The sequence below is a fragment of the Ranitomeya variabilis genome, chromosome 3 (genome assembly GCF_051348905.1).
Source record: "Ranitomeya variabilis isolate aRanVar5 chromosome 3, aRanVar5.hap1, whole genome shotgun sequence".
Lineage (NCBI taxonomy): Eukaryota > Metazoa > Chordata > Amphibia > Anura > Dendrobatidae > Ranitomeya > Ranitomeya variabilis.
Window position 1 is genome coordinate 771957384 of NC_135234.1, and position 27570 is coordinate 771984953.

The 27570-nt window shown below is 44.7% G+C and overlaps 1 protein-coding gene across 1 annotated transcript in view; it reads left to right on the forward strand.

Annotated features, from left to right (window-relative positions):
- The first annotated feature begins 16942 nt into the window (after positions 1-16942).
- Positions 16943-27570, forward strand: part of LOC143818630 (olfactory receptor 6N1-like) — a 69386-nt gene continuing 58758 nt past the window's right edge. The window contains exon 1 of the mRNA XM_077299884.1: positions 16943-17100. Within this exon, the coding sequence (XP_077155999.1) occupies positions 17098-17100 (3 nt within the window). The 5' untranslated portion in view covers positions 16943-17097. The remainder of the gene's footprint in view (positions 17101-27570) is intronic.

Here is a 27570-nt window from a genome sequence, read left to right on the forward strand (position 1 = left end):
GTCAGTTTTGCTCTACACCTCCCATATGTTAATTGTGTATTTCATCTCATCTGTTTTCTATGAGGTCAGCCGCGGCCGTTTTCGCTTACCTGGACATTGCATTATTAACTTCATTTACTGCGTACTCTTTTGGGCTTTGTTCTACGCTCTTTTGTATATTTTGTATATTATGTATATATTGCAGCCTGCTGTGAGCCAGGCCTGGTTGACTAGGCCTAGACTGTCTGTCTGTCTGTCTAAATGGCTGGCGGTCTGTGCTACATACTGCGTGGGCTGTGCTACTGCATGGGCTGTGTGTGTTATATACGGTGTGGGCTGTTTTATACGGCGTGGGTTGTGTTATATACTGCGTGGGCTGTTATATACGGCGTGGGTTGTGTTATATACTGCGTGGGCTGTTATATGCTTCGTGGGCTGTGTTATTTACTACATGGCTGTTCTATATACTACGTCGGCTGTGTTATATAATATGTGGCTGTGCTATATACTATATGGGCTGTTATATGCTACATGGGCTGTGCTGTATTATACTACATGGCTGTTCTATATACTACGTCGGCTGTGTTATATAATATGTGGCTGTGCTATATACTATATGGGCTGTTATATGCTACATGGGCTGTGCTGTATTATACTACATGGCTGTTCTATATACTACGTCGGCTGTGTTATATAATATGTGGCTGTGCTATATACTATATGGGCTGTTATATGCTACATGGGCTGTGCTGTATTATACTACATGGCTGTTCTATATACTACGTGGGCAATGTTATATACTACGTGGCTGTCTTATATGCTACGTGGGCTGTTATATACTACATGGCTGAGTTACATTTGCTTTAGTCGTTTGTTTCTTTGAATGACTTTAATACCGTATGTCACAACGTATTCTTGTCATTAAGGGAGACAAACTGCTTCCAAAAATATGAATCGTGCCACTGGGCGTGGCTTATTAGTATGGGCGGGGTTATTGAAAATGGGCGTGGCCAAAATTCCGGCCGCCGCGACTTAGAGGACCTGTTGTTAAAAATTTGAATCCCACCCCTGACTATATATACTATATACACTCACCGGCCACTTTATTAGGTACACCATGCTAGTAACGGGTTGGACCCCTTTTGCCTTCAGAACTGCCTCAATTCTTCGTGGCATAGATTCAACAAGGTGCTGGAAGCATTCCTCAGAGATTTTGGTCCATATTGACATGATGGCATCACACAGTTGCCGCAGATTTGTTGGCTGCACATCCCAAAGATGCTCCATACAAGGCAGGATGGATCCATGCTTTCATGTTGTTTACGCCAAATTCTGACCCTACCATCCGAATGTCGCAGCAGAAATCGAGACTCATCAGACCAAGCAACGTTTTTCCAATCTTTTACTGTCCAATTTCGATGAGCTTGTACAAATTGTAGCCTCAGTTTCCTGTTCTTAGCTGAAAGGAGTGGTACCCGGTGTGGTCTTCTGCTGCTGTAGCCCATCTGCCTCAAAGTTCGACGCACTGTGCGTTCAGAGATGCTCTTAGGCCTACCTTGGTTGTAACGGGTGGCGATTTGAGTCACTGTTGCCTTTCTATCAGCTCGAACCAGTCTGCCCATTCTCCTCTGACCTCTGGCATCAACAAGGCATTTCCGCCCACAGAACTGCCGCTCACTGGATTTTTTTTCTTTTTCGGACCATTCTCTGTAAACCCTAGAGATGGTTGTGCGTGAAAATCCCAGTAGATCAGCAGTTTCTGAAATACTCAGACCAGCCCTTCTGGCACCAACAACTGTTGTGAATTTGGATTCTGGGCTCCCCCGGTGGCTACTGGTGGAATTGAACTGGTGTCTTCATCTTCTCTGTTCACCTGTTCCCATCAAGATGTGGGAGTCGCTATATAACCTTGCTGCTCTGTTAGTTGCTTGCCGGTCAACAATGTTATCAGAAGCCTCTCTGTGCTTGTTCCTGCTCCTAGACAACTACTAGATAAGTTGGACTCTTGTCCATGTTTGTTTTTGCATTTTGGTTCCAGTTCACAGCTGTAGTTTCGTTACTGTGTCTGGAAAGCTCTTGTGAACAGGAATTGCCACTCTGGTGTTATGAGTTAATGCCAGAGTTTTAAAGTAATTTCTGGATGGTGTTTTGATTAGGGTTTTCAGCTGACCATGAAAGTGTCCTTTCTGTCTTCTGCTATGTAGTAAGTGGACCTCAAATTTGCTAAACCTATTTTCATACTACGTTTGTTATTTCATCTTAATTCACCGCCAATACATGTGGGGGGCCTCTGTCTCCTTTTGGGGTATTTCTCTAGAGGTGAGCTAGGACTAATATTTTCCTCTGCTAGCATTATTTAGTCCTCCGGCTGGTGCTGGGCATCTAGAATCAACGTAGGCATGCTACCCGGCCACTGCTAGTTGTGTGTTAGGTTTAGTTCATGGTCAGCTCAGTTCCCATCTTCCAAGAGCTAGTTCCTATATATGCTTATGCTATGATCTCTTGCCATTGAGATCATGACAAACAACCATGCCACGTTCAAAGGCACTCAAATCACCTTTCTTCCCCATACTGATGCTCGGTTTGAACTGCAGGAGATTGTCTTGACCATGTCTACATGCCTAAATGCACTGAGTTGCCGCCATGTGATTGGCTGATTAGAAATTAAGTGTTAACAAGAAGTTGGACAGGTGTACCTAATAAAGTGGCCAGTGAGTGTATATCATACATACCATATATACCATACTATATACTAGATGGTGGCCCGATTCTAACGCATTGGGTATTCTAGAATATGTATAGTAGTATATAGCACAGCCCACATAGTATATAGCACAGCCCACACAGTATATAACACAGGGCACATAGTATATAGCAGAGGCCACGTAGTATATAGCAGAGCCCACGCAGTACATAATACAGGGCACGCAGTATATAGCAGAGGCCACGTAGTATATAGCAGAGGCCACATAGTATATAGCAGAGCCCACGTAGTATATAACAGAGCCCATGTAGTATATAGCAGAGCCCACGCAGTATATAGCAGAGCCCACGTAGACTATAGCAGAGCCCACGTAGAATATAGCAGAGCCCACGTAGTATATAGCAGAGCCCACGTAGTATATAACAGAGCCCACGTAGTATATAGCAGAGCCCATGTAGTATATAGCAGAACCCACGTAGTATATAGCAGAGCCCATGTAGTATATAACACAAAGACGTATGTAACACAGCCCAAGTAGTATGGCAGCTTCCTGGAGACCGTCCCTGGCCTGTCTGTCCAGGAGAGGAGCAGATGTACGGCCGCTGGTGAGAGCAGCGGAGGCGCCATCTCCAGCAGTGCAAGCGCAGCACACGGCCCGCTAGGGTTGAGCGACTTTTGTTTTTATAGGATCGGGTCGGGTTTCACGAAACCCGACTTTCTCAAAAGTCAGGTCGAGTGAAATCGGCCGATCCTATAAAAAAGTCGGGGTCGGCCGAAACACGAAACCCAATGCAGTGCAATGGGATACTATGGTTCCCAGGGTGTGAAGGAGAGGAAACTCTCCTTCAGGCCCTGGGATCCATATTAATGTGTAAAATAAAGAATTAAAATAAAAAATATTGATATACTCACCTCTCCGACGCAGCCTGGACCTTACCGCTGGTAACCGGCAGCCTTCTTTGCTTAAAATGAGCGCGTTCAGGGCCTTAGATGATGTCACGGCTTGTGATTGGTCGCGGCCGCCCATGTGACCGCCACGCGACCAATCACAAGCCGTGACGTAATTCTCAGGTCCTAAATTCCTAATTCTAGGAATTTAGGACCTGAGAATTACGTCACGGCTTGTGATTGGTCGCGTGGCGGTCACATGGGCGGCCGCGACCAATCACAAGCCGTGACGTCATCTAAGGCCCTGAACGCGCTCATTCTTAGGAAGGAATGCTGCCGGAAAGAAGCCGAGGGTGAGTATATTCCTATTAGGTATATACTCACTCTCGGACGTGCCCTGCTTCTTTCCGGCAGCCTTCCTTCTTAAGAATGAGCGCGTTCAGGGCCTTAGATGACGTCACGGCTTGTGATTGGTCGCGGCCGCCCATGTGACCGCCACGCGACCAATCAGAAGCCGTGACGTAATTCTCAGGTCCTAAATTCCTAGAATTAGGAATTTAGGACCTGAGAATTACGTCACGGCTTGTGATTGGTCGCGTAGCGGTCACATGGGCGGCCGCGACTAGTGTTGAGCGATACCGTCCGATACTTGAAAGTATCGGTATCGGAAAGTATCGGCCGATACCGGCAAAGTATCGGATTTAATCCGATACCCGATACCAATACAAGTCAATGGGACTCAAGTATTGGACGGTATCCTGATGGTTCCCAGGGTCTGAAGGAGAGGAAACTCTCCTTCAGGCCCTGGGAACCATATTAATGTGTAAAATAAAGAATTAAAATAAAAAATATTGATATACTCACCTCTCCGACGCAGCCTGGACATCACCGCTGGTAACCGGCAGCCTGCTTTGTTTAAAATGAGCGCGTTCAGTACCTTCCATGATGTCACGGCTTCTGATTGGTCGCGTGCCGCTCATGTGACCGCCACGCGACCAATCAGAAGCCGTGACGTAATTCTCAGGTCCTAAATTCCTAGAAGGGAATTTAGGACCTGAGGGATGACGTCGCGGCTTGTGATTGGTCGCGTGGCGGTCACATGAGCGGCACGCGACCAATCAGAAGCCGTGACGTCATGGAAGGTACTGAACGCGCTCATTTTAAGCAAAGAAGGCTGCCGGTTACCAGCGGTAAGGTCCAGGCTGCGTCGGAGAGGTGAGTATATCAATATTTTTTATTTTAATTCTTTATTTTACACTTAAATGTAGATTCCGATACCGATTTCCGATATCGCAAACATATCGGAACTCGGTATCGGAATTCCGATACCAGATTCAGAAGATCGCCGACCTCATGGCCGACCCCACACAGGGGTCGGGTTTCATGAAACCCGACTTTGCCAAAAGTCGGCGACTTCTGAAAATGGCCGACCCGTTTCGCTCAACCCTACGGCCCGCGCCTAACAATAACAGGACACGTGTGTAGATGACGGAGAGGCCAAGGGCCCGGCTGGGAGTGTGGCTCACACGGGGCGCCCTGCAGGACTCCACAGTGCCAGCACATTGGCTGGCTCCGAAGAGCTGTTCACGTGTGGGGTGATAGTCCGCCCTTCCTGTAGTCCGGCACGGACGCCGTCGATGGCGGAGGACATCGTGGCTGCTCCCGGGAGTGTGCGGAGCCCCGGGCACAGGTCAGATGATGGCGGCCGCTGTGATCTCCCCGTTGTATTTCCATGTCCCGCATTGTGAGCGCTCGCTGCTTCCTCCCCATTATAACCTCGTGCAGCGACGTGCACCATGTGCGGGTCATGTGTCAGCAGTGAAGCACGCAGGGGGCACTGACGGGGGGAGTAGGGAGGGAATAATCGGACTGTGCCCATCGCTGATTGGTCGCGGCAGCCATGACAGGCAGCTGGCGTGACCAATCAGCAACGTGGGATTTCCGTGACGGAAGTTGCCGACAGACAGACAGAAAGATGGAAGTACCCCTTAGACAAATATATATATATATATATATATATATATATTATTTAGTCAGCCACCTAATGTGCAAGTTCTTCTGAGAGCGGCCTGTAATTAACATCATAGGCAGACCACAACTATGAGAGTCACAATGAGAAAATAAATCCAGAAAATCACCTTGTCTGATTAGGTAAGCTTTATTTTGCAAATTATGGTAGAAAATAAGTATTGGGTCACCTAAAAAAATGCAAGATTTCTGTCTCTCACAGACCTGTAGCTTATTCTTCTCTGTCCTCCACTCATTACCTGTAGTAATGGCACAGTGTGAACTTGTTATTAGTATAAAACATATTTGTCCACAACCTTAAACAGTCACACTCCAAATTCCACTATGGTGAAGACCAAAGAGCTGTCGAAGGACACCAGAAACAACATTGTAGCCCTGCACCAGGCTGGGAAGACTGAATCTGCAATAGGCGAGCAGCTTGGTGTGATGAAATCAACTGTGGGAGGAATAATAAGAAAATGGAAGACAAACAAGACCACTGATAATCTTCTCGATCTGGAGCTCCACGTAAGATCTCACCCCGTGGGGTCAAAATGATCACAAGAACGGTGAGCAAAAATCCCAGAACCACACTGGGGACCTAGTGAATGACCTGCATAGAGCTGGGACCTCCATAACAAAGACTACCATCAGTAACACACTACGCCGCCAGGGACTTAGATCCTGCAGTGCCAGACGTGTCCCCCTGCTTAAGCCAGTACATGTCCGGGCCCGTCTGAAGTTTGCTAGAGAGCATTTGGATTATCCTGAAGCGTATTGGAAGAATGTCATGTGGTCTGATGAAAACAAAGTAGAACTGTTTGGTAGAAACAAAACTCGTCGTGTTTGGAGGAGACAGAATGCTGAGTTGCATCCAAAGAACACCATACTTACTGTGAAGCATGGGGGTGGCAACATCATGCTTTGGGGCTCTTTTCTGCAAAGAGACTAGAACAACTGATCCATGTACATGAAAGAATGATTGGGACCATGTATAGTGAGATTTTGAGTGCAAAGCTACTACCATCAGCACGGGCATTGAAGATGAAACGTGGATGTGTCTTTCAGCATGATAATGATCTAAAGCATACCGCCAGGGCAATGAAGGAGTGGCTTCGTAAGAAGCATATGAAGGTCCTGGAGTGGCCTAGCCAGACTCCAGATCTCAACCCCATAGGAAACCTTTGGAGGGAGTTGAAAGTCCGTGTTACCCAGCGACAGGCCCAAAACATCACTGCTCTAGAGGAGATCTGCATGGAGTAATGGGCCAACAAACCACCAACAGTGTGTGCCAACCTTGTGAAGACTTACAGAAAACGTGTGACGTCTGTCATTGCCAATAAAGGAAATATAACAAAATATTGAGATGAAATTTTGTTAATGACCAAATACTTATTTTCCACCATAATTTGCAAAATAAATCTTCCCAAATCAGACAAGGGGATTTTCTGGATTTGTTTTCTAATTTTGACTCTCATAGTTGTGTTCTACCTATGATGTCAATTACAGGCCGCTTTATAAATGGGAGAACTTGCACAATTGGTGGCTGACTAAATACTTTTTCCCCCACTAAATATATATATATATATATATATATATATATATATATATATATATATATCTACAGTGTATATATATGTGTGTGTATATTTGTATTTTTGTTTACTTTTAGTGATGAACAAGATTTGGAATATTTAAAATTAAAAAAATGGTTTTAATTACCAGTTTTTGAAACCTGTATCTTTTTTTTATTCTTTCATATATGTGGTTATCTGATAGCTTGCTTTTTTGTGAGTTAGGATGACATATACTGTATAATGTTTTGATCACTGTTTGATCACGTGACCGCTCACGCGACCAATCACAAGCCGCGACGTCATCTAAGGTCTTTCAAGCGCTCATTCTTAGGAACAGAGGCTGCCGGTTACATCGGTAAGGTCCAGGCTGCGTCGGAGAGGTGAGTATATCAATATTTTTTATTTTTATTCTTTATTTTACACATGAATATGGTTCCGATACCGATTCCCGATACCACAAAAGTATCGGAACTCGGTATAGGAATTCCGATACCGCAAGTATCGGCCGATACCCGATACTTGCGGTATCGGAATGCTCAACACTACTCTCCAAATAAGCGACTTCACCGCACCCATCATCTCCCTATCCAACAATCCTAAATGATTTTTTGACTCTTTACATTCCCTCCTCAGTTCAAGAGTTCAGGCCCCAACAACCAACCTGACGTTCTGGCCAATTACGGCAAATAAAAAATTGATAAAATCCTACGGGAAATTTTCTCCCAGTCCCTAAATATCATACATTCTCTTACCTCCTGCACTGCATCTAGCTCACTTTCTGTCTTTGAACCTGTCATGGAAGAAGTTACCTGGCTCTTTTCATCTTGTTGCCTTGCTATCTCCACCAGTGGCCCTATTCCCTCACATCTCCTTCAGTCCCTTTCCCCAGCTTTCACCACTCACCTCTCTCTCATTTAATATCTTATTTTTCCCTCCTCCTTCAAACATGCCGGCACACACCCATTAGTTAAAAAAAATCCATGGATCAGAACTGCACTGCTAAATACCGACCTGTCTCTAATCTTTCTCATATGTAAACTCCTGTAACGCTTGGTCCACTCCCGTCTAATCCAACATCTCTCAGATAACGCTCTTCTTGACCTTTTACAATCCAGTTTCTGCTCTTAACACTCTTCTGAAACTGTAATTAAGTGTCTATTGATCTACTGGCAGCTAAATCTAATAGTCAATACTCTATGCTGATTCTCCTGGATCTCTCTGCAGCATTCGACACCACGGATCACCAACTCCTCATCACTTTGCTCAATTCTATTGGCCTCAAGGACACTGTTTTCTCCTGCTTTTTCTCCTACCTAATTTGATCGCAGTATCTTTTGCTGGCTTCTTTTTTTCTCTCTTCTTCCCCTTACTGTTGGGGTTCCGGAGGGTTCAGTCCTAGGCCCTCTCCTCTCCTTGTATATTACCCCCTATAGGACAAACCATCAGTAGATTTGGTTTTCGGTTCCATCTCTACGCTGATGACACCCAATTACACATACTGTCTCCTGACATCAGCCCTGTATTACTACAAAATACTAGTGAGTGTCTTTCTGCTGGCTCTAACATCATATCCTCCCTCTATGTAGCATTAGATCTGTCAAAAACGTAACTCTTGTGTTTTCTCCTCTACTAACCTTTCTAAATCCAATATTGCCATTTCAATGTATGGTTCTACCATAACTCTAAAGAAGCACACCCGCTGTTTTGGGGTCATATTTGATTCAGATCTATCCTTTACTCCCAACATCTGATCTTTCACTTGCTCGTGTCAACTACACCTCAAAAATGTATCCAGAATTTGACCTTTTCTTACGTTTGACTCTGCAAAAACTCTTAATGTTTTTCTTACTGATCAGTCTCCTTATTTCTAAAACTCTTCCATCTACAATCCATCTTGAATACAGCAGCTACACTTATGACTCTACCCAGTGCCAGTCATTGCACTGGTTGTCCATCCACTGCAGAATCCAATGCAAACATATTACAAGCACCCAAAAAGTGCTCCACGGTTCTGCATGACCCTACCTTTCCTCCCTCATCTCCATTTCCCACCATTATGCTGACGTCACACTTATGTCATAAATAATCAGAATCTCCCACTCCCTACTTCAAGAGTTCTTGCCTGTTTTTTCAATTTTCTAGACTACACTGCCCAAAATAATGAAAATAATTGCCAGTACCCACAATTTTAAGCTTGGTGTAAAAACACATTTCTTTGTACTGACCTATCACATTACCTCACTTATGTAAACTATTCCTTTTTTGCACTACCCAAATCTTCCCCAGAATCATGACCCTCGTAGTATCTGTTCACACACCCTCCATGCAGCTAATAACCCTCTGTATCTATAATTATACACACACTGGCTAGTGACCGATTCATGCAGCGTTATGTGAACACCCTATCTATTACATTGATGGCTGGACCATACAATAAAAGAGCTTTTTACCATTCACCTTTCGTGTCTCCCTTATTTCCTCAAAGATTGTAGCCTTCGAGCATCGTGACCCCCATTCCTTTTGGTATCTGTTGAATTATGTGTTATTCTGTAATGTCTTTTATTGTCTGTACACATACTCTGTAATGTAAAGTTCGGCAAAATAGATGGAAAGCTCTTCAAGGAAGCCCAGATTTAAAAATAAAAATATTCAGGGAAAATTAATACCCAATAAAATTACAAGACACATGAACCCAGTAATATCAGATTAGTATTTCCCCTGACTCACTCCACACAAGGATCTTCAGTACAGACTTACATCAGAGGTTCCTATCACTGTGAGGGTATGAAAAGTCTTAGTTGCAATATGATAAATCGTGGATGCCCATTTTCATCACAGGGGAAGATTTCCCTATCAACCAATTTCTAAATTGTAACACCAAGTGTGAAGACACGAGGGTCAATGGGTGCTCTCGTCTGCTGGCCTGGCTGTCTTTAGGAAGACCGCATGGACTAGGGCTCATCCCACTGAACGCTCGCACTCCTTCCTCGTGAGCAGAATACTACTCAGATTACACAGTTAGAGGGTAAAACAGTATGACAATACTTTATTGAACCAACAGACAATAACATATAGAACAGTCCCAGCAAATACACATGATGGTGCAAATTGCAAAGTCTCACCCTTCCGTTGGCTCACTGGGATTAGAGAAACTGCAACTTCCAGGGCCAGCTACCCCAGCCAATGGAACCCTGCTTTTGGCAGGTACCCACAGAGAGGAGATAACAACAAGCTTAGAAAGGTGACAGTCCATTGAGGTATGTGGCCAGGTGACCTGATTATCCCAGCCTGTCTTCTCCAAATGTCTGCATGGGGCCAGTTGAGCTGATTGTCCCAACCTGGCTTCTCTGAACATCTATATGGGTTTAATGATGGTCAAGGGAGCATATCTGTATTCCTACAGCTGGGGCCGTGGTCCCTTAAGCTGGAGGCCTGTAGAGTGTCTCAAATCCGTATTCCTCCATTTGGAGCCATGGTGCATTGGCTACTGTCATAAAGAGTCTCTCCAGGAACAGAGGGAGATCCCGTTTTATAGTTCACAACTGTCCTTCAGGCCATCATCCACAGGTCAGGGGGAGGGTGGGATGAGGTCATCTCTAGAGATAGGCGAACCCAAACAGTAAAGTTCAGCGTCCATACACCAAACACCTACTGTTCTGGCACGGACTTCCCCAGAAGGTTCATGTTACTGTTCAGTTTCAGCCCCCTGAACACCGGGTGTTTGTCACGCTGTCATGTACATGACAGCATGGCAAACACTGCTTCGCATTGGTGGTAAAATCATTACTGTCGGTCAGGCAGCCGCGGTTCCCACGCTGTCATTTACATAGTAACATAGTAACATAGTAAGGCTGAAAAAGACATTTGTTCATCCAGTTCAGCCTATATTCCATCAGAATAAATCCCCAGATCTATGTCCTTCTAAAGAACCTAATATCTGTAAGACACAATATTGTTACGCTCCAGAAAGACATCCAGGCGTATCTTGAACCCTTCGACTGAGTTCGCCATCACCACCTCCTCAGACAAAGAATTCCAGATTCTCACTGCCCTAACAGTAAAGAATCTTCTATGTTGGTGGAAAAACCTTCTCTCCTCCAGACGCACAGAATGCCCCCTTGTGACTGTCACCTACCTTGGTATAAACAGATCCTCGGAGAGATATTTGAATTGTTCCCTTATATACTTATACATGGTTATTAGATCGTCATCTTTTTTCTAGACTAAATAATCCTAATTTTGCTAATCTCTCTGGGTATTATAGTTCCCCCATCCCCTTTATTAATTTTGTTGCTCTCATTTGTACTCACTCTAGTTCCATTATATCCTTCCTGAGCACCGGTGCCCAAAACTGTACACAGTACTCCATGTGCGGTCTAACTAGGGATTTGTACAGAGGCAGTATAATGCTCTCATCATGTTAATCCACCCCACGATCCTATTTGCCTTGGCTGCTGTTGCCTGGCACTGGATGCTCCAGGTAAGTTTATCATTAACTATCATTAACCAAGTCCTTCTCCATGTCAGATTTACCCAGTGGTTTCCCGTTCAGTGTGCAATGTTGATATTGATTCCTTCTTCCCATGTGTATAACCTTACATTTATCATTGTTAAACCTCATCTGCCACCTTTCAGCCCAAGTTTCCAACTTATCCAGATCCATCTGTAGCAGAATACTATCTTCTCTTGTATTAACTGCTTTACTTTGTTTTGTATCATCTGCAAATATGAATATTTTACTGTGTAAACCTTCTACCAGATCGTTAATAAATATGCGGTTAGAGAATCTACCATTTATAACCACCCTCTGCTTTCTATCACTGAGCCAGTTACTTACCCATTTACACACATTTTCCCCAAGACCAAGCATTCTCATTTTGTGTACCAACCTCTTGTGTGGCACGGTATCAAACGCTTTGGAAAAATCAAGATATACCACGTCCAATGACTCACCGTGGTCCAGCCTATAGCTTACCTCTTTATACAAACTGATTAGATTGGTTTGACAGGAGCGATTCCTTATAATCCCATGCTGATATGGAGTTACACAGTTAAGGCCCCGTCTCACATAACGATTTACCAACGATCACGACCAGCGATACGACCTGGCCGTGATCGTTGGTAAGTCGCTGTGTGGTCGCTGGGGAGCTGTCACACAGACCGCTCTCCAGCGACCAACGATCAGGGGAACGACTTCGGCATCGTTGAAACTGTCTTCAACGATGCCGAAGTCCCCCTGCAGCACCCGGGTAACCAGGGTAAACATCGGGTTACTAAGCGCAGGGCCGCGCTTAGTAACCCGATGTTTACCCTGGTTACCAGCGTAAATGTAAAAAAAAACAAACAGTACATACTTGCCATCTGATGTCCGTCGGGTCCCTTGCCGTCTGCTTCCTGCTCTGACTGAGCAGCCGTACAGCGAGAGCGCAGCGGTGACGTCACTGCTGTGCTGTGCTCTCGCTGTACGGCCGGATCTCAGTCAGAGCAGGAAGCAGACGGCAAGGGACATCAGATGGCAAGTATGTAGTGTTTGTTTTTTTTTACATTTACGCTGGTAACCAGGGTAAACATCGGGTTACTAAGCGCGGCCCTGCGCTTAGTAACCCGATGTTTACCCTGGTTACCAGTGAAGACATCGCTGGATCGGTGTCACACACACCGATTCAGCGATGTCAGCGGGACCTCAGCGACCAAAAAAAGGTCCAGGCCATTCCGACACGACCAGCGATCTCGCAGCAGGGGCCTGATCGCTGGTACGTGTCACACATAGCGAGATCGCTACTGAGGTCGCTGTTGCGTCACAAAACATGTGACTCAGCAGCGATATCGCTAGCGATCTCGCTATGTGAGACGGGGGCTTTATTCTCATTGAGATAATCCAGAATAACATCCTTCAGAAACCCTTCACATATTCTACCAACAGTAGAGGTTAGACTTACTGACCTCTAATTTCCAAGTTCACTTTTAGAGCCCTTTTTGAATATTGGCACCACATTTGCTATGCGCCAGTCCTGCGGAACAGACCCCGTCACTATAGAGTCCCTAAATATAAGAAATAATGGATTGTCTATTACATTACTTAATTCTCTTAGTACTCGTAATCTAGTACTAGTAATCTTATTTAGCCGCTTTCGCACCTCTTCTTGGGTTAGATTGGTGACCCTTAATATTGTGTTTTCTTTGTCTCTCGGCATTTCACCATTTTTTATTGTGAATACCATGGAGAAGTGCGGCTCCATGGTTAACAGCGTGTGAAATGCAGCTGTCTGACCGGCGTAAGGATTTTATCACTAATCAGAAGCGGTGTTTGCCGCACTGTCATGCACATGACAGAATAGCAAACACTTCATATTTGGGCCCCCCACTCAAGTGAATGGGGTCCGGGTACTGTTCTGGTACCCGAATCCTAATTTTTTTTAACTGTTCGGTTGAACCTGAAGGACCGAACATCAAGGGGTCCGCCCAGGCTCGGACTGGCCCATAAGGGAACAGGGGAATCCCCCAGTGGGTTCCTGTGAAGATATGGGTCCCCAACCCCATTGTATGGGCAGTACTTGGCATAATTCACTTAATTCACTCTGTATAGAAAAAAGCAGCATCTCATCATTCATTAACCAAACTACCCAGTGTATTATTATATAGAGATATAGGCAGATTTGTGAAAGAGGGCAGTGTAATATTTGCATGCAGGTGAAAAGTGGGCCCCAAAAGACAATGTTACTGGTGAACCCTCGGCACCCCAGTCCGCCCATCTCTAGTCAGCTTTCATTGTTCGAGTATTCAATCAATCTGGATAGTTTGTTCTTCACTGTTTGCAGGTCAACAAGCCACATGGACTAGTAATCAACGTATTCGCAAACATTAGTTGTTCAATTACTCTGCTTCCTCGTCTTCCAAGGATAGCAGCACAATAAGTTGCAACAAATATCAATTTAAGAGTCAACATTCAGGCCCATACGAATAATGACTTATCTCTGTTGACCTACTGGAAAGTATGTCTGGCATAATTAACAATAAATGCTGTGTTATCCCACCAATTATGTCATTTATCTAATGTAATGTGACTGCATTCTCCATGTCGGTGGCATGACACAGGAAGTTCACAACAAAACGAACAGTCATAGATATAATATTCAAAATGACATTATCACACATAGTTTGCCCAAACACTTCCTAACTGAGAATAAAAAAAATCCCAATTGTCTAAAACTCACCCTTCTTGAGTAGAATAGACCTAATACACCCAAGAGATGCCAGAAACTTGTCAATAGGGAATCACATTGGATGTTCAAATTATCTACCCAGACACCCTTGGAGAGATAATTTGAAAATCCAAGTCACTTTTCTCTTTTTCCTTCACCTGGCCAAAACCACCATGACAACATCTTCCAACCACATCTCATCTCTGCATAATGGAATGCACAGACATCTTTTGCTCAAAGTTTTCTCCCACCTCTAAACAAACTGCATAATGCTATAACTGCACAAAGTATCCCAGGCAGCAATATACAACCTACAGATCTTTAAAAAGCATGACATAAGTACTATCACTCAATATATATCTGCTAGAAAAACCCACAAATCAAGATCGAAACTAATACCTAAGTATTTTTGCCACCAAAAATTATGCCAAATGTACAATAATGATAGAATGTAACTTTTTATTAACATATGTATCAAATTTATTTTCATACCACAATACAAAAAACAAAAGACTTCCTTGAAGAATTCAAAGCATAAATAAAAAACACAGTGAATTCCTTTACAAAATCTGCTCCATATGTATTAATCAGCAAATAATCGTAAAGACAGCAAGTATTTCCTGCTTTGGAAATACTGCACTACAAACAAGATGTCATTTCAGTACACCAATGATAAAGTTACCCCAGTGTTAACAAAAAATACATCATTACTTATCATAGTCACAAGGCAGGATACGAATTGCTTCTTTTGTCATTGCATTTTTGTATAAATTTGATGCATAAATTATTATACTAATGTGGCGCCCCAGGAGTCCGGTTGCCACAGTGGCATTGCCTCCCTCACAGGGGGTGATGTCATGCCTGGAAGGAAGGAGGGATCCCCTTAGCAGGTAACACTGACATGCAACACTTTCCTGACTCCAGACCAGAAGGGGGAGTGCTAAACCGGGTTTTAGGGGAGCTTCCCTATAAGTTCTAGCCTGGAGGTGGGGTTAGAGAGTGAGTCCTAGTGTGTGAGTTTGAGAAGAAGGGAGAGGAGGCGAGTGAGGAGAACCTGAGGGATTGGAGCTGTGATTGAGCTCACCCCAGGACTGAGTGCCAGAGACCGGACACTGGAGTCTGTGGTTGTGTGGGAACTGCAGGCCCAGCAACTAAACCTGAAGGCCAGGAGATTGCAGGTCTCCTGGCCCCAGCTGACACCCTGAGGCACAGCAGCATACGGGAGCCCGGAGTCACCACGAGGGAGTGACACCTGGAACAGGCTCAAGCTGCCTGCCATGCCAGGAATGTTCTATTTCATGGACAGACAGTACTAGGGACTTGTGGAGAGCTTTAGGCATCAAGGACCTAGGGGGCAGCACAGAGGGAAGGCCTCCAAATCTACCTGGCTAGGTGGATCCTGAAATGCTTCCAGTCTGCCCAGACCTCCATGATCACCTGTCACCAGTGCCCCGGACTGCACCTGCCATTAAAGGTAAAGAAACTACAGTCCTTGTGTCCTCCAATCATTTCCTGCACCCTCATTCCTTGCATCCCACGTCCACAATCCCTCATAAACTGTTCTAGTAGCCCTGAGGCCCCACTCCACCTGTGGGGAGCAGAACCATCTCAGCTGCAACACCATCGGCCCCAGCGGTCCCCTTAAGCAGCGTCGGCCGCCCACTGCCGAACACCACAGGTGGCGTCATGTGAAATCCCCTACAAACATTCCTTCATCACTTTTGTTGCGCACCAAGGACCAGGTCACTGCTGCTGTGACCACCCCTTTAAGGACCGTCCAGCCCGTTCCGAGTGCCCCACGGCCCTAGCAGGCGTTGTACTAACATTCTTTCAAAATTGCACATTTGCCTTAAATTTGAGGAGCAGAAATATTAGGTATTAGTAATAATCCCCCTTCCTGGTGCCATACAGAGTAACAGTGCCCCCAAAAGTGCACAGTAATAGTGCCCCACCCCCACCCCCACCCCACAGTGCACATAGTTTTATTCCTTCACACATGCTAATTATGCAAATTGTCCCTTCAGAGAGGAAGCGAGCTAGAACTCTAGTGACACCTATTGGAAGGTAGCAATCCTACAAGTCAATGTTGACCCTTGAACGAGCCTTGTCACATGACTTAGGATAATAGCCAAACCAGAATCTCAATTTGCAGACACTGTGTTTCGGGGTACGGCCCCTCGTCAGTGCAATGCGGAGATCTGGTTTGGCTGTGTGAGAGGCGTCAGACCGTTATCCAAAAAGTATCGTTTCTCCTCGCGGAGGTCGACATGCTAAGCATGCCGAGATGAGGAGACTCAAAGCCGCAATGCACCTCTGGGTAATATGCTAATTATGCAAACTGACTCTTCAGCGGAAGAGAGCTAGAACTCTAATGCCACCTACTGGAAGATAGCAATCCTACAAGTCAATGTTGGCCCTTTAACGAGCCTTGTCACATGACATAGGATAATAGCCAAACCAGAATCTCAATGAAAGATTCCTTCACACGATAATAGTGCCTCCTCTGACCCGCCACACAATAACAGTCCTTGCATTTCTTCTTTTACCATCTTCATTTGAGTCAGGGCTTCGGGCACCGAGCAGACCTCAGAATCGTGTCGCCTCAGGCATAGTCAACGCTTCAGGCAGCGTTCATCATGGCGCCATGCTATCATGACATCTGAATCAGCGTCAAAGCCCTTCTTTGGGAGAAGATTGCGGAAGAATGCACTAATGGACACATGGAGCACCGGATTCTGAGATGGTAAGCGGCAAAGTATTTATTTTTATTTCTTGCAACTTATTTTTTCATGTTCTGGTGTCTGGAAACATAATATAAAATATTTGATTACCATAACTACGATGGAAATTGAATTTCACTACAAACTGCCGAATTCTTATCTCCTGACTCAGTGCCGTAATGCACAGCCCCACGCATTTATACATTATCTCTTTTTTGGATGCATTTAATAATGTTACTATTTTAATAAGCTCTGAGAAGAAGTGTTTTCCCATATATTTTTTTTTTTTTAATTTTTAATACAGTGGTCTCTGTGATCAGCCATGAAAATGGTTCCAATGTAACGGAGTGGAGAAGCTCCGGTCCTGTGTAATTTTTGATATGGTGTTTTATCTATGTTTATAGCCTGCAGCAGTTATTTTAGCCAGTGGACATAATTAACTATTGGGGCCAGCCCATGGTAGGAGGGGTAATTGGCATAGGAAAGTGAGTTCTGTATGCCAGGCAGTTAGTGGAAAATTATAATCACAACCACAGGTAAATAACTGAGGGAAAAGGAGGTTTAGTTGCATGATTTGGTTAAAATATTGAATTTTTACTAAGACAAGTAATTAAAAGTATAATAATAATTGAAAAAAGAAGAATATAAGTAGCGCATTACACTAGACAGAGTATCTAGGCAAAAAAGGAAAACAAAATGAACAATACGTTATCTGGACCAAGGTGGACATTAGACATATACACTCACCGGCCACTTTATTAGGTACACCATGCTAGTAACGGGTTGGACCCCTTTTGCCTTCAGAACTGCCTCAATTCTTCGTGGCATAGATTCAACAAGGTGCTGGAAGCATTCCTCAGAGATTTTGGTCCATATTGACATGATGGCATCACACAGTTGCCGCAGATTTGTCGGCTGCACATCCCAAAGATGCTCCATACAAGGCAGGATGGATCCATGCTTTCATGTTGTTTACGCCAAATTCTGACCCTACCATCCGAATGTCGCAGCAGAAATCGAGACTCATCAGACCAAGCAACGTTTTTCCAATCTTCTACTGTCCAATTTCGATGAGCTTGTACAAATTGTAGCCTCAGTTTCCTGTTCTTAGCTGAAAGGAGTGGTACCCGGTGTGGTCTTCTGCTGCTGTAGCCCATCTGCCTCAAAGTTCGACGCACTGTGCGTTCAGAGATGCTCTTAGGCCTACCTTGGTTGTAACGGGTGGCGATTTGAGTCACTGTTGCCTTTCTATCAGCTCGAACCAGTCTGCCCATTCTCCTCTGACCTCTGGCATCAACAAGGCATTTCCACCCACAGAACTGCCGCTCACTGGATTTTTTTTCTTTTTCGGACCATTCTCTGTAAACCCTAGAGATGGTTGTGCGTGAAAATCCCAGTAGATCAGCAGTTTCTGAAATACTCAGACCAGCCCTTCTGGCACCAACAACCATGCCACGTTCAAAGGCACTCAAATCACCTTTCTTCCCCATACTGATGCTCGGTTTGAACTGCAGGAGATTGTCTTGACCATGTCTACATGCCTAAATGCACTGAGTTACCGCCATGTGATTGGCTGATTAGAAATTAAGTGTTAACAAGAAGTTGGACAGGTGTACCTAATAAAGTGGCCAGTGAGTGTATGTACAAGGATCAAAAAGACGCCTGAAATATTCTAAATATTGTACATAATGACCATGCAAGCTACAGATGCTTACCGGTGTCAATTATGGAGAAAAGTGAAAAACCAGAAAGAAAACCAACAAAAACAACCAGCCAAGACGTGGTTTAACTGTATGTTCAAAATACCGGGACAAAAAATAAATGAGTAAATAATGTCTTTATTTAAACAGCACATGGGTACGTGGTGGCACAGAGGCGCTCACAATAAGTAGAGAGAGTACCGAACAAAGATGCTAAAAACACAGCAAATGATAGTGAAGAAAATTCATGAAAGGAAATTATCTCTATAACCATATAAAGTGCAAGGTGCTAGCAGCAACAAAAAAGAGACATCTACTATATAATAGTCTAAGGGTCACTTCCGTCTTTCTTTCTGTCTTTCTTTCTGTCACGGATATTCATTGGTTGCGGCCTCTGTCTGTCATGGAATCCAAGTCGCTGATTGGTCGTGGCAAAACGCCCACGACCATTGCCAAGACTAGGGTTGAGTGACTTTCATTTTTATAGGATCGGGTAGGGTTTCACGAAACCCGACTTTCTCAAAAGTCGGGTCGAGTGAAATCGGCCGATCCTATAAAAAAGTCGGGGTCGGGGTCGGCCGAAACACGAAACCCAATGCAGTGCAATGGGATACTATGGTTCCCAGGGTCTGAAGGAGAGGAAACTCTCCTTCAGGCCCTGGGATCCATATTAATGTGTAAAATAAAGAATTAAAATAAAAAATATTGATATACTCACCTCTCCGGAGACCATCTCCAGAGAGCTGCAGCATCAACTTGCTGCAGATGGTGTCACTGTGCATCGGTCAACTATACAACGCACTGTGTTTTTTTGCCGCCATGCATAACGCCTTTTTGTATGACCAAACAACTCAATCTTGGTTTCATGAGTCCACAGGACCTTCTTCCAAAAAGAAATTGGCTTCTCCAAATGTGCTTTTGCATACCTCAGCCGACTCTGTTTGTGGCGTGCTTGCAGAAACGGCTTCTTTCGCATCACTCTCCCATACAGCTTCTCCTTGTGCAAAGTGCGTTGTATAGTTGACCGATGCACAGTGACACCATCTGCAGCAAGTTGATGCTGCAGCTCTCTGGAGGTGGTCTGAGGATTGTCCTTGACTGATCTCACCATTCTTCTTCTCTGCCTTTCTGATGTTTTTCTTGGCCTGCCACTTCTGGCCTTAACAAGAACTGTACCTGTGTTCTTCCATTTCCTTTCTATGTTCCTCACAGTGGAAATTAACAGGTTAATACATTTTGTATCCTTCCCCTGAACAACTATGTTGAATAATCTTTGTTTTCAGATCATTTGACAGTTGTTTTGAGGAGCCCATGATGCCACTCTTCAGAGGAGATTCAAACAGGAGAACAACTTGCAAGTGGCCACTTTAAGTAGCTTTTCTCATGATTGCATACACCTGACTATGAAGTTCAAAGCTCAATGAGGTTACAAAACAAAAAAAGTGCTTTAGTAAGTCAGTAAAAAGTAGGTAGGAGTATTTAAAACAAGAAAATGATAAGGGTGCCCATACTTATGCACCTGTCAAATTTAGTTTGAATGCAGATTGCACATTTTCTGTTAGTACAATAAACCTCATTTCAAGGCAGAAACATTACTGTGTCCAACAGTTATTAGATATATGAAACTGAAATAGCTGTTGCAAAAAAAAAACATTTTTATAAAACATTAAGCTTAAGATTAATAGGGGTGCCCAAACTTTTTCATATGACAGTATATATGAGTCCAGATGTCAATGTAAAAGATGCAAAACGCTAGCAGCAAGAAGATGCGTGTGTTTATATAAAAGACTGCTGGCGTCCATGTGCACGACTCATCTGGGGATGATCAGATGGGCCATAAAACCATATTAGACACATAAGTTGAATACGTGGCCAAAAATACTTCTGCAACCTTTCCAATATATATTTAAAAAAAATATCTCAATATATGAAGAGATATATGTGTATATGTAGAAGCAAGAGTAAATTAATTGGCAACAACTATGGTCATAGAGTGTTGCATAGTTTGCAAATTGCCAATGCATGATAGCAGCATCAAAGGTATATACCCATTAGTTAAAGGATTGCAACTAAATATCCATTCTGTCCATATGAGACACACAGTCATGAAGAGTTATTGAGATCATATCTATTAAGAACATATATGCTGAATAACATGAATGCTTATCATTAAGGGAACATACAAGGAGAGTGATGGGCTGTGTTTAGGAATGTGGCACTGGACTCCGACACGCGTTTCGGACCAGACCAGCGCATCACTGAATCACTGAATCCAAATATATTCCAGGACGAAGAGCAAGAGAGCTGCTGGAAAGAAGTGACCACGATAGCTACCAACTCATCAACATGAGGAGAAAAAGGACACTGACCAGGAGTGGTATTTTGCTCTCGTCTGGGACAGACTGTGTTAATAGTTAGCAAAAAGTGCAGAAAGGAAAAGGACCTATGGTCTGTAGATCTACATTAAAAAGGGTGGTATGTGTGAAGAAGGGAAACCAAACTCAGCATGTTCTGCAGTTAATAAGTATCAAGTGGCCGAAGGGTCCTTTAGATCAGGCAAAAGGGTCGTCTACAGTATTATCTATACTAGAAGTGGAAGTGTAGAAAGACCTGAGGGTCATAGAGAAAACTGGCCAGGCTGGGACACATGTTCTTCTTTGTAGAATTAAAGATGCAGTAGCACATCAATTGCAAGATGAGACGCACCTCGACCTTTGCGGTCCTCATAGAGGAAGATGGAGGCTCCCATAGTGTTATGACCCCAGTGGACAGGGTCTCAGAGGAACATGTAAGTCTGCGAGATTCAAAAATCCAGCTCATAGGGCTGTGGTAACTGGGTTGACCAAATAGCTACTCCTAACGCCAACACTAGAAGTAGCCGGGGATCATGCCTACGGTGATCGCTAGATGACTCGCGCCAGCCGGAGAATCTAACTACCCCTAGGAGAAGAAAACAAAGACCTCTCTTGCCTCCAGAGAAAGGGACCCCAAAGCAAGATACAAGCCCCCCACAAATAATAACGGTGAGGTAAGAGGAAATGACAAACACAGAAATGAACCAGGTTCAGCAAAGAGAGGCCAGCTTACTAATAGCAGAATATAGCAAGATAACTTATCTGGTCAACAAAAACCCTATTAAAAATCCACGCTGGAGATTCAAGAACCCCCGAACCGTCTAACGGTCCGGGGGGAGAACACCAGCCCCCTAGAGCTTCCAGCAAAGGTCAGGATACAGATTGGAACAAGCTGGACAAAAATACCAAACAAAACAAAAGCAAAAAGCAATGAAGCAGACTTAGCTAGAAATACAGGAACCAGGATCATAGGACAAGAGCACAACAGATTAGCTCTGATTTCAATGATGCCAGGCATTGAACTGAAGGTCCAGGGAGCTTATATAGCAACGCCCCTGAACTAACGGCCCAGGTGAGGATATAGGAAAAGACAGAAGCTCCAGAGTCAAATCACTAATGACCACTAGAGGGAGCAAAAAGCAAAATCACAACAGTACCCCCCCCTTAGTGAGGGGTCACCGAACCCTCACCACGACCACCAGGGCGATCAGGACGAGCGGCGTGAAAGGCACGAACTAAATCGGCCGCATGAACATCAGAGGCGACCACCCAGGAATTATCTTCCTGACCATAGCCCTTCCACTTGACCAGGTACTGAAGCCTCCGCCTGGAGAGACGAGAATCCAAGATCTTCTCCACCACGTACTCCAACTCGCCCTCAACCAACACCGGAGCAGGAGGCTCAGCAGAAGGAACCACAGGCACAACGTACCGCCGCAACAAGGACCTATGAAACACGTTGTGGATAGCAAACGACACAGGAAGATCCAGGCGAAAGGATACAGGATTAAGGATTTCCAATATCTTGTAAGGACCAATAAAACGAGGTTTAAATTTGGGAGAGGAAACCTTCATAGGAAGAAGCGGGAAGAAAGCCACACCAAATCCCCAACACGTAGTCGGGGACCCACACCGCGGCGGCGGTTGGCAAAGCGCTGAGCCCTCTCCTGTGACAACTTCAAGTTGTCCACCACAAGATTCCAGATCCGCTGCAACCTATCCACCACAGAATCCACCCCAGGGCAGTCAGAAGGTTCCACATGACCCGAAGAAAAACGAGGGTGGAAACCAGAGTTGCAGAAAAACGGCGAAACCAAGGTGGCGGAACTAGCCCGATTATTAAGGGCAAACTCAGCCAACGGCAAGAAGGTCACCCAATCGTCCTGATCAGCAGAGACAAAACACCTCAAATAAGCCTCCAAAGTCTGATTAGTTCGCTCCGTCTGTCCATTAGTCTGAGGATGGAAAGCAGACGAAAACGACAAGTCAATGCCCATCCTACTACAAAAGGATCGCCAGAATCTGGAAACGAACTGGGATCCTCTGTCTGACACAATATTCTCAGGGATGCCGTGCAAACGAACCACGTTCTGGAAAAACACAGGAACCAGATCGGAAGAGGAAGGCAGCTTAGGCAAAGGAACCAAATGGACCATCTTGGAGAAGCGATCACATATCACCCAGATAACAGACATGCCTTGAGACACCGGAAGATCAGAAATGAAATCCATGGAGATATGTGTCCAAGGTCTCTTAGGGACAGGCAAGGGCAAGAGCAACCCGCTGGCACGAGAACAGCAAGGCTTAGCTCGAGCACAAGTCCCACAGGACTGTACAAATGACCGCACATCCCTAGACAAGGAAGGCCACCAAAAGGATCTGGCCACCAGATCTCTGGTGCCAAAAATTCCTGGGTGACCTGCCAACACCGAGGAATGAACCTCGGAAATGACTCTGCTGGTCCACTTATCAGGCACAAACAGTCTGTCAGGTGGACAAGAATCAGGCCTATCAGCCTGAAATCTCTGCAACACACGTCGCAGATCTGGAGAAATAGCTGACAAGATAATACCATCCTTAAGAATACCAACAGGTTCAGCGACTCCAGGAGCATCAGGCACAAAGCTCCTGGAAAGAGCATCGGCCTTCACATTTTTTGAACCTGGTAAATACGAGACAACAAAGTCAAAACGGGAGAAAAACAATGACCAGCGGGCCTGTCTAGGATTCAGGCGTTTAGCAGACTCGAGATACATCAGATTTTTGTGATCAGTCAAGACCACCACACGATGCTTAGCACCCTCGAGCCAATGACGCCACTCCTCAAATGCCCATTTCATGGCCAACAACTCCCGATTGCCCACATCATAATTTCGCTCCGCAGGCGAAAACTTCCTAGAGAAAAAGGCGCAAGGTCTCATAACAGAGCAACCAGGGCCTCTCTGCGACAAAACGGCCCCTGCTCCAATCTCTGAAGCATCCACCTCAACCTGAAAGGGAAGCGAGACATCAGGCTGGCACAAAACAGGCGCCGAAGTAAACCGACGTTTCAACTCCTGGAAAGCCTCCACGGCAGCAGGAGCCCAATTAACCACATCGGAGCCCTTCTTGGTCATATCCGTCAAAGGTTTCACAATGCTAGAAAAGTTAGCGATAAAACGACGGTAGAAGTTAGCGAAACCCAAGAACTTCTGAAGACTCTTAACTGACGAGGGCTGAGTCCAATCAAGAATAGCTCGGACCTTGACTGGGTCCATCTCCACAGCAGAAGGGGAAAAAATGAACCCCAAAAAGGGAACCTTCTGTACACCAAAAAGACACTTTGAGCCCTTGACAAACAAAGAATTTTCACGCAAAATTTTAAAGACCATCCTGACCTGCTCCACATGCGAGTCCCAATTATCAGAAAAAAACAGAATATCATCCAGATAAACGATCAAAAATTTATCCAGATAGTTCCGGAAAATGTCATGCATAAAGGACTGAAAAACTGAAGGGGCATTAGAGAGCCCAAAAGGCATCACCAAGTACTCAAAATGACCTTCGGGCGTATTGAATGCGGTTTTCCATTCATCTCCTTGCTTAATGCGCACAAGGTTGTACGCACCACGAAGGTCTATCTTGGTAAACCACTTGGCACCTTTAATCCGGGCAAACAAGTCAGACAACAGCGGCAAAGGATACTGAAATTTGACAGTGATCTTATTTAAAAGCCGATAGTCAATACAAGGCCTCAAAGATCCATCCTTTTTAGCCACAAAAAAGAATCCCGCACCAAGAGGGGAAGAAGACGGACGGATGTGTCCTTTCTCCAGAGACTCCTTGATATATGAACGCATAGCGGTATGTTCAGGTATCGACAGATTAAAAAGTCTTCCCTTAGGAAATTTACTGCCTGGAATCAAATCTATTGCACAGTCACATTCCCTATGAGGAGGCAATGCACTGGACCTGGACTCGCTAAAGACATCCTGATAATCAGACAAATACTCCGGAACTTCCGAAGGCGTAGAAGAAGCAATAGACACAGGCAGGGAATCCTCATGAATACCACGACAGCCCCAACTAGACACTGACATAGCCTTCCAGTCAAGGACTGGATTATGGGTCTGTAACCATGGCAGCCCCAAAACAACCAAATCATGCATTTTATGTAGAACGAGAAAACGTATCACCTCGCGGTGTTCAGGAGTCATGCACATGGTAACCTGTGTCCAATACTGCGGTTTATTTTCTGCCAATGGCGTAGCATCAATACCCCTAAGAGGGATAGGATTTTCTAATGGTTCAAGAATAAAACCACAGCGCTTAGCAAATGAGAGATCCATAAGACTCAGGGCAGCACCTGAATCTACAAACGCCATGACAGGATAAGATGACAGTGAGCAAATCAAAGTTACAGACAGAATAAACTTAGGATGCAAATTACCAACGGTGACAGGACTAACAACCTTAGCTATACGTTTAGAGCATGCTGAGATAACATGTGTAGAATCACCACAGTAGTAGCACAAGCCATTCCGGCGTCTATGAATTTTCCTCTCATTTCTAGTCAAGATTCTATCACATTGCATCAAATCAGGTGTCCGTTCAGACAACACCATGAGGGAATTTGCGGTTTTTCTATCACATTGCATCACATCAGGTGTCTGTTCAGACAACAACATGAGGGAATTTGCGGTTTCGCGCTCCCGCAACCGCCGGTCAATTTGAATAGCCAGGGACATGGTATCATTCAGACCTGTGGGAATGGTAAAACCCACCATAACATTCTTAATGGCCTCAGAAAGGCCATTTCTAAAATTAGCGGCCAGTGCACACTCGTTCCAATGTGTAAGCACGGACCATTTCCGAAATTTTTGGCAATACACCTCAGCCTCGTCCTGGCCCTGAGACATAGCCAGCAAGGCTTTTTCTGCCTGAATCTCAAGATTGGGTTCCTCATAAAGTAAACCGAGCGCCAGAAAAAACGCATCAATATCAGCCAATGCCGGATCTCCTGGCGCCAACGAAAAAGCCCAATCTTGAGGGTCACCCCGTAAGAATGAAATAACAATTTTTACTTGTTGAGCAGAGTCTCCAGACGAACAAGGTTTCAGGGACAAAAACAATTTACAATTATTCCTGAAATTCCTAAACTTAAATCGGTCTCCTGAAAACAGTTCAGGAATCGGAATCTTGGGTTCAGACCTAGGATTTCTGGTAACATAATCTTGTATACCCTGCACACGAGCGGCAAGCTGGTCCACACTTGTAATCAAGGTCTGGACATTCATGTCTGCAGCAAGCTTAAGCCACTCTGAGGTAAAGGGGAAAAGAAAAAAAAAAAAAAAAAATGAGAAAGGGAAAAAAAAACCTCAAAATTTTCTTTCTTATAATCCCACTTCTGCAATGCATTAAACATTTAATACTGGCCTGGCATACTGTTATGACCCCAGTGGACAGGGTCTCAGAGGAACGTGTAAGTCTGCGAGATTCAAAAATCCAGCTCATAGGGCTGTGGTAACTGGGTTGACCAAATAGCTACTCCTAACGCCAACACTAGAAGTAGCCGGGGATCATGCCTACGGTGATCGCTAGATGACTCGCACCAGCCGGAGAATCTAACTACCCCTAGGAGAAGAAAACAAAGACCTCTCTTGCCTCCAGAGAAAGGGACCCCAAAGCAAGATACAAGCCCCCCACAAATAATAACGGTGAGGTAAGAGGAAATGACAAACACAGAAATGAACCAGGTTCAGCAAAGAGAGGCCAGCTTACTAATAGCAGAATATAGCAAGATAACTTATCTGGTCAACAAAAACCCTATTAAAAATCCACGCTGGAGATTCAAGAACCCCCGAACCGTCTAACGGTCCGGGGGGAGAACACCAGCCCCCTAGAGCTTCCAGCAAAGGTCAGGATACAGATTGGAACAAGCTGGACAAAAATACCAAACAAAACAAAAGCAAAAAGCAATGAAGCAGACTTAGCTAGAAATACAGGAACCAGGATCATAGGACAAGAGCACTACAGATTAGCTCTGATTTCAACGATGCCAGGCATTGAACTGAAGGTCCAGGGAGCTTATATAGCAACGCCCCTGAACTAACGGCCCAGGTGAGGATATAGGAAAAGACAGAAGCTCCAGAGTCAAATCACTAATGACCACTAGAGGGAGCAAAAAGCAAAATCACAACACATAGTGATTTTCTGGCTTAATGCAACTTGTAACCGAAGTAATGTATCACCATGTGTATCCGTGAAGTTTCTGCCTCTGGATTGGGCAGAAGATGTGTCCTCTAAGTTTTATGCCTGTTATCTGATGCACATACGTTTCACAAGCTAGTTCAATAAAGAGAAGTTTAATTTTGCACCCTGGTCTCCTGTGTTCATCTCTACTTCATCCGGTCCTGGCCTTCCATGTGAAGCAGCAGCATGAGGTCTGCAGTGGTGTAAC